This window comes from Syzygium oleosum, unplaced genomic scaffold (assembly GCF_021117445.2).
Source record: "Syzygium oleosum isolate NSW1041296 unplaced genomic scaffold, Sole_v2.1 Sole_v2.46, whole genome shotgun sequence".
NCBI lineage: Eukaryota > Viridiplantae > Streptophyta > Magnoliopsida > Myrtales > Myrtaceae > Syzygium > Syzygium oleosum.
The window spans coordinates 1,880,301-1,892,499 of NW_026607530.1; the positions used below are offsets into that span (position 1 = coordinate 1,880,301).

The 12,199-nt window shown below is 41.0% G+C and overlaps 1 protein-coding gene, 1 long non-coding RNA gene and 1 pseudogene across 2 annotated transcripts; 2 read left to right on the forward strand and 1 right to left on the reverse strand.

Annotated features, from left to right (window-relative positions):
- Positions 1–226: 226 nt before the first annotated feature.
- LOC130136585 (uncharacterized) lies at positions 227–4,476 on the forward strand. The gene is made up of 3 exons (XR_008815410.1): positions 227–359; positions 438–715; positions 4,191–4,476. It is a non-coding gene; the product is annotated as an uncharacterized LOC130136585 (long non-coding RNA).
- Positions 4,477–4,759: 283 nt separating this feature from the next.
- On the forward strand, positions 4,760–6,165 carry LOC130136577 (geranylgeranyl transferase type-2 subunit beta 1-like; annotated as a pseudogene).
- Positions 6,166–6,691: 526 nt separating this feature from the next.
- Positions 6,692–11,962, reverse strand: LOC130136562 (disease resistance protein L6-like). The gene is made up of 5 exons (XM_056306591.1): positions 11,314–11,962; positions 9,955–11,035; positions 9,460–9,783; positions 7,655–9,319; positions 6,692–7,420 (listed from the first exon to the last, which is right to left on the reverse strand). Exons 1-5 carry the CDS (start codon positions 11,808–11,810, stop codon positions 7,370–7,372), a joined length of 3,618 nt encoding a protein of 1,205 aa, XP_056162566.1. The 5' UTR covers positions 11,811–11,962; the 3' UTR covers positions 6,692–7,369.
- Positions 11,963–12,199: the final 237 nt, after the last annotated feature.

Here is a 12,199-nt window from a genome sequence, read left to right on the forward strand (position 1 = left end):
TTTATTTCCTTCTCTTGTACAATGGACTAGTCTCATCTTTTTGGAATGGGCTATCTCCAACTTGCTGGCCTTGATAAGAGCCCCGTCTTCCCACGAAGCTTGTTCTTGATCTGTAACTTGCCTTATCAGGTTCAAGTTGTCAGACTCCAACACAAAGTGCAAAGAAGACTTCGACCTCAGATGCTTGCATGCCTCAAGGAGAGCTAGGGAAGCACAAACTCTCTTTGCAAACCCATCCACCAACCTGTCGATATAATCTCAGCAAACGCACGCTATACTCCCTTCCCATCTACCTTCCTCAAAGGAGCCATCCACGTTCACCTTCAACTCACTGCTATTTGGAGGCTTCCATTCCTCAGGTGAGAACCCTTCTTTCCTTCTCGATTTCTTGTTTTCCGGGTTCCATCTCTCAAAACTTTTGCAAATCGCCAATGCAGAGTCCACTACCTTCGACGGCTCAGGAACTCGTGTTTTAAAAACAAAATCGTTCCTTGCTCTTTCCACATCTCCTTAAGCACAGACGCCAATCGCTCCGATGAAGGTGAGTTTCCCGTCCTCCTAACTTGATTAAGTAGCCAAATTTCAAAGTGGTCTAGCCCCTGCTCTGTTATTTCCACTTGTAGGTCTGGGTGTCGCCAAATGCCTTTCGTCCAATTGCACAGCAGAAAGATATGTTCAATAGTTTTTGGGCTTTGCCGACAGAGAGGACACACAGGTTCAGATATAATTTTCCTTTTCCCCAAATTCTCAGTAGTCGAGATCGCGTTACGGCATAGAGTCAAGATGAAAGTTTTAATTTTTTCGTGTGTTTGCATGTTCCAAATCGTACCCCATAATTCTTTTGGGTGCTAGTAAGAAGATGATGGCTGGGTTGTGTTCTGCTTGTTCTCTGATTCCCAAATTTGATTGTACGCACTCTTGACTGTAAGAATGCCGGCTTCTGTTTGAGTCCACATAACTTTGTCTTTCTCTCTAGTGTCCTCTATTGGGATAGTTAAAATTTCCTCAGCGATATGTTTGTCAAACATTTGAAACAATTTTTGCTCATCCCATTTTGCTTCCTCAGTGTTAATCAGCTCATTTACCGTTTGTGGCTCCCCACAAAGTTCCTCTTCTCCAATTATGCCTGATTTCAGCCATCTATCTTCCCTAATCTTGATATCCCTACCACTCCCCACTCGCCATCTTACATTCTTAGCAATTGCCTCTCTTCCCCACAATATGCTCTGCCATCCCCATGAAGCACGACTGTCCTTTCTAGCGTGCTAGAATTTACTATATGGGAAGTATAGTCCTTTGAGTACCTGTACCCAAATGCTAGAAGGGTTTTGATCTATCCTCCAAGCTTGCTTTCCAAGCATGGCCTTATTAACGGATAATAAGTCTCTAAACCCCGTTCCTCCTTGGTCCTTCCTTCTTTTCATAGCATTCCAGTTTTTCTAGTGAAGTCCTGTCTTTGAATCACCATTCTTCCACCAAACATTTGCGACTTTTCGTTCGATGGCTCGGTAAATGGAGACAAGCAGTTTAAAAATCGACATGGCATATTGTGGTAGAGCTTGTATCGCTGCTTTAATGAGTGTTTCTTTTCCAGCTTTTGAGATCATCCTTTCTTTCTACCCTTCAATTTTCATGTTTACTCTACCCAAAATTCATGCGAACATTTTTTTCTTAGTTTGGCCCCAATCCGATGGAATCCCTAGGTACTTTCCGGTTTTTTCTAATTCCGGGACTCTCATTTCCGTCGCCGTATTCCTTCTTAAACTCATAGGACAGTCTCTGCTAAAAAAGATGCCATATTTATTCAAGTTGACGGCTTGTCCCGAAGCAATACATTACTGGTTTAAAATTCCTGCGACATTCTGACATTCTTGAACCCTTCCATCTGGAAAGAATATTGAGTCGTCTGCAAATAAAAGATGGGATAGGGTTGGGCAATGTCTATTTAGTTTAATTCCCCATTATACTTCCTTCCTCCACCGCATTCTTTAAAAGACAGGAAAGTACATTAGCTACTAAAATGAAGAGGTAAGGGGAGAGTGGGTCACCTTGACATAATCCTCTTGAAGGTTGGAAGAAGTTCAGTGGTTCACCATTAAATTTTACGCTCAAGGTAGCCGACATCACACAATACATAATACGAGCTACCCATTTGACATCGAAACCCATTTTGCTCAAACATGCTTCCAAGAAATCCCATTCTACCCTATCGTAGGCTTTTCTCATAGCTAATTTGAGCACTGCTTGAAACTTCTTCTTTCTATTTCGAATTCTAAGATTCAATACCTCCTGTACTACCATGATATTGTCTTGAATGTGTCTTTCCCAACCCCCCCCCCCCCCCCAACCAACAAAAGCACTTTGTTCTTCAGCTATCAGTTCTGGAAGAAAAAGAAAATGTTTAAGCTAATTTGCCAAGACCTTTGAAATAATCTTGTATCCAAATTGCACAAGCTAATTGGCCGAAATTGGTCAAGACTTTCTGGATTCACCACCTTTGGAATAAGGGCAATATGAGTTCTATTCAGCTAAGGATTAAACGTACCTGTTTCAATGAAATCTGTCACCATTTTGAACATATCCTGACTTAGTATCCCCCAATGATGGTGATAAAATTGGCCGTTTAGTCCATTTGGACCAGGAGATTTGGTTGCACCCAACTGGAAAACCGCGTCCCTCTCTTCTTCCATATTCAAATTAGCCATCATTTTTTTGTTAATTTCCTCCGACATAATCCTTTGGCATTGTTCTATGACTGGTTGAAAGTTTCTGGGACCATTGTACTCTACAGCTCCTGAAAATATTCTGTAGTCATACTTTTGAGCTACTCAATCTCTCGAATCCAGTGGTTCTTAGAATTTTTCAGTATTATAATTTATTTCTCTACCTCCTTTGTATGGTTGTGGCATGAAAGTAACGAGTATTTTTGTCTCCCCATTTCAGCCAGTTTATGCGAGAGCGCATCCCCCATTACATTTCCTCCCGTCGCCAAATGCTTTCAATTTCTACTTTCAGCTCCTTAACTCTTCCCCCATTTTGTTCTCCACTAACCGAATTTGTTAACTGTTGAAATTCCAGTTTAAAGGAATTTATTAGTCGGGATAAGTCTATAAATTTTCTCTTGCTCCATCTCTCCAACTCGACTGCTGCACATCTCAGCTTTCCTGTCATATCTACTCTTCCCGATTTTGGTGACTCCCAAACAGATTTGACTACATCATAGCACTCTTCATCTTCTATCTAATAAGCGTCAAATTTAATATTTTCTTTCTTTTTAGTTGCGTTGGGAATAAGGATACTAAGAGAGAGCTATGGGCTGAACCAATGGCCGGTGGGGCATAAACTTCAGCTTCTGGGAATTTTACTCTCCATTCTACGCTACAAAGGACTCTATCCAGTCTTTCTTTAACCAAATCTCCCCCGTCTCTATTATTTACCCAAGTAAAAGCACATCCCTTACTTTCTACATCCATTAAACAACAATCATTCAAAAAATCTTGAAACGCAGCAAGGCGGTAATTCTTGGCTGCCCTTCTCCCTACTTTTTCCCAATGATGCAAGATTTCATTGAAGTCTCCCATTACAACCCACAGTAGGTCATTGCAACTCTTAATACCTTTTAGCTCCTTCCATAGCACAAGCCTTTCCTGGAAATCATTTGGTGCATGGACAAAAGTGATTCTCATTGCATTATGATCCCCCTTCTCCTTTAAACGAAGATTAATGAAATGTTTCCCTGCTAAGTCTACTCCCACTTCTACTTGTTTTCACATTACTGCTAATCCCCATGATATGTCCTCTGGTTTCACTATAAAACAATTCTGAAAGTTGAGGTTTCTCTTTACCCTCATCACCCTTTTTTCACGGTTTTTTTTGTCTCCATTACAATTATTAACTTAGGCTTTTCTTGAGCCACAAGGGCTCTCAAGGCTTGGACTGTCAGGGGTGAGCCTAAACCCTGGTAGTTCCAGCAAATAAGATTCATTTGTAAACCGGTAGCTAATTAGGGCAAGCCATCAATGCCCATTTTTCATCTTCTGTCAGCACGTGCACAAGTCCGCAATTAACATCGCCTAGCTCTTTTATTTCCTATAGTCACAATAAGAATCCCAGCTTAACTCTCTATCAAGCATTTTGTCGAGCACTTGGTCTGCACATGGTTGGATCCCCCGATTGTCAAAGGATTGTAGGTTCAAGCAAGTGAGATGGCTGAGGCAAGCAACAACTAAGAAGGCTCGATTTCAAGATGCATCAACTAGTGACAACTATTGAAACCAGCAGTGAAGAAGGATCCAAAACCACGTCAGGATAGTGGCGTGATTAAATGGTATGCCGTAGGGTAAAAGTGGAAGCACAGAGTCATAGGGTGTTGAAGACGATGGAGGATTGAAGGGGCAGTAGATAAAGAGGAAAAACTCTCAGATCGTAATCGAGAGAGGAAGCTCCCATAGCAGGGAGAGAGAAGCTCCCATTAGGGAGAGAGGTACTTTTTAAGATTGGAATGCAAGCAATTTGCGCACGGGCACATCTTCTCCAATTAGAAATAGAGACGAGCTTCATTCCCTCTGTTTAGTACGTATGCGATTAGTCGAAACAAAGTCGAACCTAATATTATGTTAAATTTACAGGATTGTTGTGATCCTTAATGACCTCACCAAACCTTGTAATGATATGCTTTTTGCACTTGAGTTGCTGAGTTCTTAGGTGGCGTGCTTAAGATTTAATTCCATGTTCATAAATATGTAACGTCTTACGGCAGATGGGCGAGCTCGCTGGCAATGAACATGTCAAGTACATGATGTCTGTTGAAAAGGTAGGTATGAAATTTTTACAATTCTCTTGTTATTTTCTTGTCCACTTCCTGCCAGTTACTGAAAATGACTTGGTTTATCTGGATCTGCTACTGTTCAGCATTTCGGAGTTGATTTGAGTTTCTGGGTTGATCTTGCACTAAGAAGAAGGATAGTTTTGAGCCGGTGGCTATAGAGCACTTGAGATTGAATGGAGCATATTGGGGATTGACCACTCTAGATCTTCTTGGAAAACTTGACACTGTGGATTCAAATGAAGTGGCTTCGTAAATCCTGCAATGCCAACACGAGTCTGGTTTGTATTTGTTTTGTCTCTTGGCTTCTTTATTTGCTAACTGAACCTCCACTGCACATTCAATCAAATATTTCTCATCTATTGCAATGATAACCACCACGTCTTAGGAGTGATTAGTGTTGCTTTAATGTATTTATGATCTAAAACTTGACTCTATAGAACAAAATGCGAATGACACTTAGGGCTGCTTGTGCAGGCGGCTTTGGTGCAAATATTGGACATGATCCGCATCTGCTGTATACATTCAGTGTTGTGTAAATTTTGCCCAATTTTGACAAGTTAGATGTTCTCGAAATCAATAAAGTGATAGATTGTATCCTTTGGAGAAAAGCAACCTAGATTTGCAAATTCTTACCATTGATGCAAGTTCGTTGGTGTTGTTTTATGCTATTAAGTTTTCAACGTCATGAGAGCGATAAAATTAAAGTTAGGCTCTATTGCGCATGCAAGAGGTCATCTTATGTCATGTTATGGAATTTTGATTACAGTTATAGTGTGTATATTGCTAGCCAAACATTGATGAGGAGGGCTCTTTCTATGGAGATTGAAGTTGCTATTGTTGGATAATCTCTGGTATCAAATGTTCTACATTGTTGTGCCTGAACTGTGATCCTGACATAAGAGCAGTGCAAAACGAAGACGGAACTTCTCTGGGGATATATGGGGAGAAGTCGATACTTAGTGTCTTGTCCTCCTTTTTGATAAATAATAATTTTTGTGCTTCTTGAGGATGTTTCTTAAATAATCGACATTCCTTTCAACCCATTTTTCCCTTCGAATGTTCTCTTCTTGTGCTATATGCTGTCTTGCGATGCTAAAATGGTTGGATTCGATAGATGTGGAGAAGGCTGTCGGATATATAGTGTGTTGCAAGACTTCGGATGGTGGTTTTGGTTGCATTCCTCGTGCAGAGTCTCATGCAGGGCCTAGTATGTCATAACCTTATGCCGGAGCTCTTTCGCTGGTTTCTAATTTCTGATTGGTTTCTGTATGTCATGTATATGCTTAAATACAGGGTGGTCTTCTAGTTTTGTTCCGATGAACACATCCAAAGGATAAAACCAAGTCGCCACAGTTTTAAGAAATTCCTTGGGACTCGTCTTAGACGTGAGAAAGCAGGAAGGAGTTGCTAATTTCGGCGGAGAATTAGGCATAAAGCAATGAAGCACCAAGCAAGTAAATTAAGCTGCCCAAGAGCCTGACCAAGAACCTTACTACAAAGTGGCTCATTTTTCTCTCTTCTTTCAATACAAATAAGAAGCTATTTGCAAAACGGGGAACAGGAACGTGGGAGTAATCATGAAGCGACAAGATTTGGTGTTTCTACTTTCAATAGATAACAAAGCCGTGTGTACTTTGTCTAGCCAATTGTCTAGTCGGTCACGTTGTAAAATTGACCTGTGGAATCCCCAACCATATGCAGCAGACCTCAAATTACCAATGGAAACCATAACTGCCCAAAATATGAAAAGAAAAAAAAACTGGATATACCATTTTAATTCTGCATGATGAACCAAGAAGAGAAGCATTGTTTGCTTCATTTTCAATCATCAAGAGCTCCTCACAGGTAATAAAGAGACATGGATACTCATTAAAGCGACCATTATCCAGACTTTAGAATATACTTACAGATAAACTCTTCACGAGAAGATGCACCCGATAAGACTCAATCGAGCAGTCCACAAAAGCATAGCAACATAACTAGACTAGGCACTCAAATAGTCAAACAATTGCAAGAAAGCAGACCCTTACACAACTATTACCATATGAAGCTGGAGCTAGAGCTCGAGCTCATGCTTAACCACGCAAAGATAAAGTACACCATTACATTCAACTAAACACCAACTCCACACCACTCTTACCTGTTCTTTAGCAATTAGCTAGTGATCCAGAGCTTGAGTTCAGGCCCGTGACTCCCGCCACCGATGGAGTTAATGAATGCACCAAATTCCTCCAGCTGAGCGGCACTGAAGAAGAAAATGTGCACCAGAGTGAAAAGTGGCACTGGAGAAGGACTTGAAGCTCACGGACATGGAACTTGAAGCTCGCGAAGGACTTGAAGCTTTGCGGACGACGAACTTGAAGCTTGCGGACGACGGAACCTGGGAAAGAAGAGACGATGGCGACTGATGGCAAACGACGGACTGAAGCTTGCGAGGAGCGAGTAGCGACTGAGGATCGGGCGACAGTGATTTGCTTGAGCAGCGGGAGAGAGGAAGAAGAAAACGTGAAAAAGAACCCTAATCCCAATTCAATCCATTGTTCACGAAAAATAATCGAACTTTCTTTGTCCTTTTTGTTTTACCGACTCTGCCTGCAGAAGGAAACGATAAGGTGAGTTGAGTTGAGGTATCTTAAAAATTTCTCTTAAGAAAGGCCCTTTCGTTATAGATGGTGAGGGATGTAAGATCCCTCACCTCGCCACCGAAGTGGACACACAGACAGCATATGGAGATTCCCAGTAAATCGGGAATTTTAATAAAGCAGAAATAGAAAGCAAGTAAAGCAGAAGAAACAGCGATGATCTATGAATAGAAAGAAGGCGCACCCTTTCCTCTGTTTCTGTTTCTGATTCTGATTCTGATTCTGTTTCAGAGTCCGTTCTTTCAAATATAGAGTTCATGTCCGGTACTGTAACAATAGAAGAGAGGTGTAACGGAGCATCCCCTGTTTCTGTTTCAGATTTATCGAATCTAAATATAAAGTTCCCCTGCACTGTTATATAAAAACCCTCTGTTTCTGTATGCATTGTTTCTGTTTCAGAGTCCGCCGTTTCAATTTCAGTTCCATTCAGAATCTTTTTGTAAGACCCCCAAGAGTTGTGAGTTCGACCACAGTCAGGTAACTTCCCACTACGTTTTATGCTTATTGAGCACTTATCTGGTATTTTTGAGCTCGATGGATCAAGAATCCTCTCCACTGATCCGCACCGATCAATTGTCAACTGATGCAAAAACTTTAACTCGTCAATGCCCTCGACAACCTGCAGGTTCCAGCACCGGTTAAGAGTCAACTCCGTCAGGTACTTCAAGTTTGACAAACCGCCTAATCTTTTTAATGAAGTGCACCCTCCAACAGACAATATTAACAACGGCGTAGGAACAAATTGAATATCTTCTACCCCTGGGCACCCCCACAGAACGAGTTTTCGAAGCGTATTTATGGAGCTTGGGAAATGGAAGTCTCCCCTCCAATGATCAATCAACTCGGGAGCTTGTAGCTCATTGCACCCCGGCTCCTTCCGCAGATGAACTGACCCATCCGATGATTTATGGCCTTCCGTGAAAATAATTTCAATTTGCCGTAACACCTTGCTTTTTTCCGATTTTCTCGAACTTGATGCAACGGTTGCAGTCTCCTTTTCCGATGGAGGAAGCCGTATTTGTTTCCCTCGAGTGTCGTAGAGCTCTAGAACCATCAACTCTGATGATGGAAGTTGTTTGAAAGCTGGCACGTCTAGTCCATGTAGAATAAGTTCTTTCAGCTGAGAAAGGGAACCCAACTCCATAGTCGAAACGCAGACATTTGAAAAGCAAAATTGCAGCTTGCTCAGTCTGGATAAACTCCCAATCCACTGCAAGTCGCAAGTTTGAATTATATCTGATTTGGCAACAGATTCAGAGCCATCGGACAGGGCCAGTTCAACTAGATTAGTAAGGTATGAGAGGTTAGGGACAGTCACCAACGAAGTAGATGTCAACTGTAGAGTGGTCAAACTTCTAGGGAGCTCCGGCAGCTCTTGTATCTGATTGCAATTATTCAAATGCAGTGTTTGGAGGCAAAGAAGCTTGCTCATTGTACTGGGCAGTTTTTCAATCGATGTGAATGATGCATTGATAGATGACAGGCTTGATAGTCTATCAATGGAATCTGGTAACCTTGTAATTCTCGTGCCCCATACATCCAGCTTCATTAACGACGTTAATTTCAAAACCGAGTCGGGGAGTTCCCTCAAGCTATCACAACTCCTAAGAGAGAGGTGCTGCAGTTCCCGTAATTCTCCAATTTGTTCAGGCAATTTTTCAATTTCGACACATAACTCAAAACTCAAGTCAGTTAGCTTCGTCAGTTTCCCAATAGAGCGATCAATTTCCTTCAAGGAAAGAAAATTGGAAATCGTCAACTTCTCTAAACTTGAGTTCCGGGGAAAAGTTGGTTTCCCATGTATCAGCGTATTATAACAAAGAGTGAGAACCTTCAATTTCCTTGCCTCCTACAAAAGCCAATGAAACCTCAGGATAGACAAGAAATAAATATGGATTTAGGCTACCAATGAGAAAATTAGATCATAAATCCATCAGATTTTTACCTTCAGTGAATGAGAAAATTAGACTAAGGGTGAAACTAGCATACCTTGATTAGGCTCTGGAACACATCTTCTGTGATATCAACCCCAGAAAGATTCAACACAACCACGTTTTCTAGATGCCACGAATTAGTTGCCTCAAGCCGTTGACAATGGCCAGCGGCATGTCCAGGAGGAATAGAATATTTGTTCTCCAAACTGATCCATTTCAACTTCGAAAGACAGCCCATAAAGTCACCTTGGCAGTTTACCTCACACAACGAAAGAAACCTTATATCCGGGAATCGCTTAATTTGCTCCGAAGTGACAATTATAGGATCTTTCGACGAACCCCTTGGTTTCATACGAAGTGCTTCAACGCTTCCCTTGGTCTGCCAATGACATTAAGGAGCAGAAAGAGGAATTTGTCAATATCCCACTATTTTATTTCGTAGAAGAAAAGAAAAAATGTAGTAGAAGTGTAGCTCCCAATTCAAAAACGTGAAACATCAATTAAGAAGAGGTTATAAGTAAATTTCAATTCAAATTTGGCCATACTTTACCTCTGTTGATTTTAATTTGTGAATGATGTCATCTTTATCCCACAATCGGGTTCCTTCATCTTTGGCAATTTTCCTTCCAAGATCTCTAAACTGATCGTGCATCCAAAGGCTATTATCGTCTAACTCCTTTATCATGCATCTGTTAATAAGGACCTCGATGGCACCCACTGGGTAAAACATACAATCTTTCCACATGTACATTGGATTAGTCTTATTCTCACCAATGAAAAAGCATGCAATATCGAGGAATATTTGTTTTTCATACCCCTCTAAGGCATCATAGCTAATCCTTAGCTTTGCCAAGACATCCTTATGAGGTGTTTTCTTTAGCTTCTCTAGCCACTCTTTCCATATTTCTTTGTTTTTCTTATAAAAGAGGGATGAACCTGTTGCTTGAAGAGCTAAAGGTAGTCCATTTGTAGTATAGACAATGCCCTTTGAAAGAGTGCAGTAGTCATCTGGAGGAGAGTCCTCGTTGAAGGCATGCCTACTAAAAAGTTTAAGTGCATCTTTGCTGCTTAACCCCATCATTTCATAATCCTTGAATTCATACTTAAATCCCCCGATATTCAGAACACTCTTGTCCCTAGTGGTAACAAGTATTCTAGTACCAGGATAGAAAATTTTCTCTCCAATTAGTTTTTGGATCTGGTAGGCCTCATCAACATCATCCAATACAATTAGCACCTTCTTGTTGCAAATTGTATCTTCAATCCTATTGGTCCCTTGATCAACGTTTGTAATGTAAGTTTCCTTTCCAGTGACATCGAACAATAATTTTTTTTGCAACTTCTCTAAACGATTGGTGTTTGCTGTTTCCCTCACGTCGTCAAGAAAGCTGCAATTTTTCCCAAAGCGAGGACATAGTTGGTTGAAGATAATCTTGGCAAGTGTTGTTTTACCGCTGCCGCCCATCCCGTAGATTCCAATTAGCCGCACACCATCAGAGTCGATGTCTAATAAATTGTTTATGGTTGCTATTCGATCCTCCATTCCAACTAAATCTCTGGTTACACGTCTCTGTCTTGTCTCGAGCCTGGCCATAACCTCTTGAACAACCGCCTGGATAAGTTCCGCATAGCTGCCACAAAGTTGAACATTTTCAATTGAGAAAAGGTGAGAAATTTGCATGTTGACCAACCATCTACTAACCAACCAGGTGGGAACGCGATCAAGTTTAGGATATAGAAGAGAAACGTTTGATCTTTATATCAAGTAGAAGAATCAGAATTTCTGGCAAAAAATAGTTGAAGTATCAAAATATAAACATCCAACGATTTACCGTAATAGAAGATTTACTTAAATATAAAATGGCCCGATTGTACAAAATAATTTTCACAATCATGGTTAGATTGTTACCATGAATATTTCTCCAGCTCCCATCCCTTGTAGCCACAAACTTCTTTGAGAGCTTTCTGCCATCTCTCTATATCCTTGGAGTTGAAATTCGATATGGCTTCTTTGTACAACGAGGTTTTCAACTTCACGTCAGCGGGTTTCACGTCGTAGAAGATGGGTAGTATGACCTGCTCTTTCCTATCTTCTTTATATTTAGAGGCATTCTCCACCATCTCCGCAAGCTCGTTGAGGCACCGGTCACTTGAAGCGTAATTTTTGGAGAAGATGAGTATGTAGAGCTTGGAATTGTCGATCGCTTGTAGAAGGTTGCCACTAATTCTGTCACTTGATCGAAGCCCTTCGTCATAGGTGAAAACACTAATCCCGGCATCTACCAAGGCTTGGTGGAGGCTATCGGTGAATGTACGACAAGTATCAGGCCCTGTAAAACTCAAGAAGACCTGGTACTCACCTCCTGATGTATTGCTAGTGCTCGTTCCCGTCTCTAAGTTCGCCATAGGAGCTCACTTCGCACTTGGCAAGGTCAGCCCTCTCACCTGGTCTCTGAGTTCGCCATATGACATTTCACATATTTGAATCCCATCTCATTTGCCATCCAAAACGCGTATAGGCAACTTCGTAGCAAGTGCAGTTTTTAGTTTATAGTCAATAAAGTTGATGGCTTTAGAAAAGAAAAATAAGGTGGAGGACAATTGTGGAGGTACGCCTTTTTACACGCTCAATTTCTTTCGAGTTTCTCCTTTGTGCTGTTCACTTTGTGCTTTTAAACTTTTGGATTAAAAATATTTGATTCTCTATATCTATAGTTGGGCATATTTAAAATCCCAATCTAGTATTGTAAAATAACAATTTATTTATATAGAGTAACGAAATATTCCTAAAGAAT

Bases quoted from the DNA above. Each gene is read 5' to 3' on its own strand.
- LOC130136562 (XM_056306591.1), bottom strand. From the start codon at position 11,810: ATGGCGAACTTAGAGACGGGAACGAGCACTAGCAATACATCAGGAGGT. The intron at 9,784-9,954 runs GTAAAGTATGGC...TGTCATTGGCAG, and splicing joins ACAAATTAAAATCAACAGAG to ACCAAGGGAAGCGTTGAAGC. The intron at 7,421-7,654 runs GTGCGCCTTCTT...TTCCTTCTGCAG, and splicing joins AAACAGAAACAGAGGAAAGG to GCAGAGTCGGTAAAACAAAA.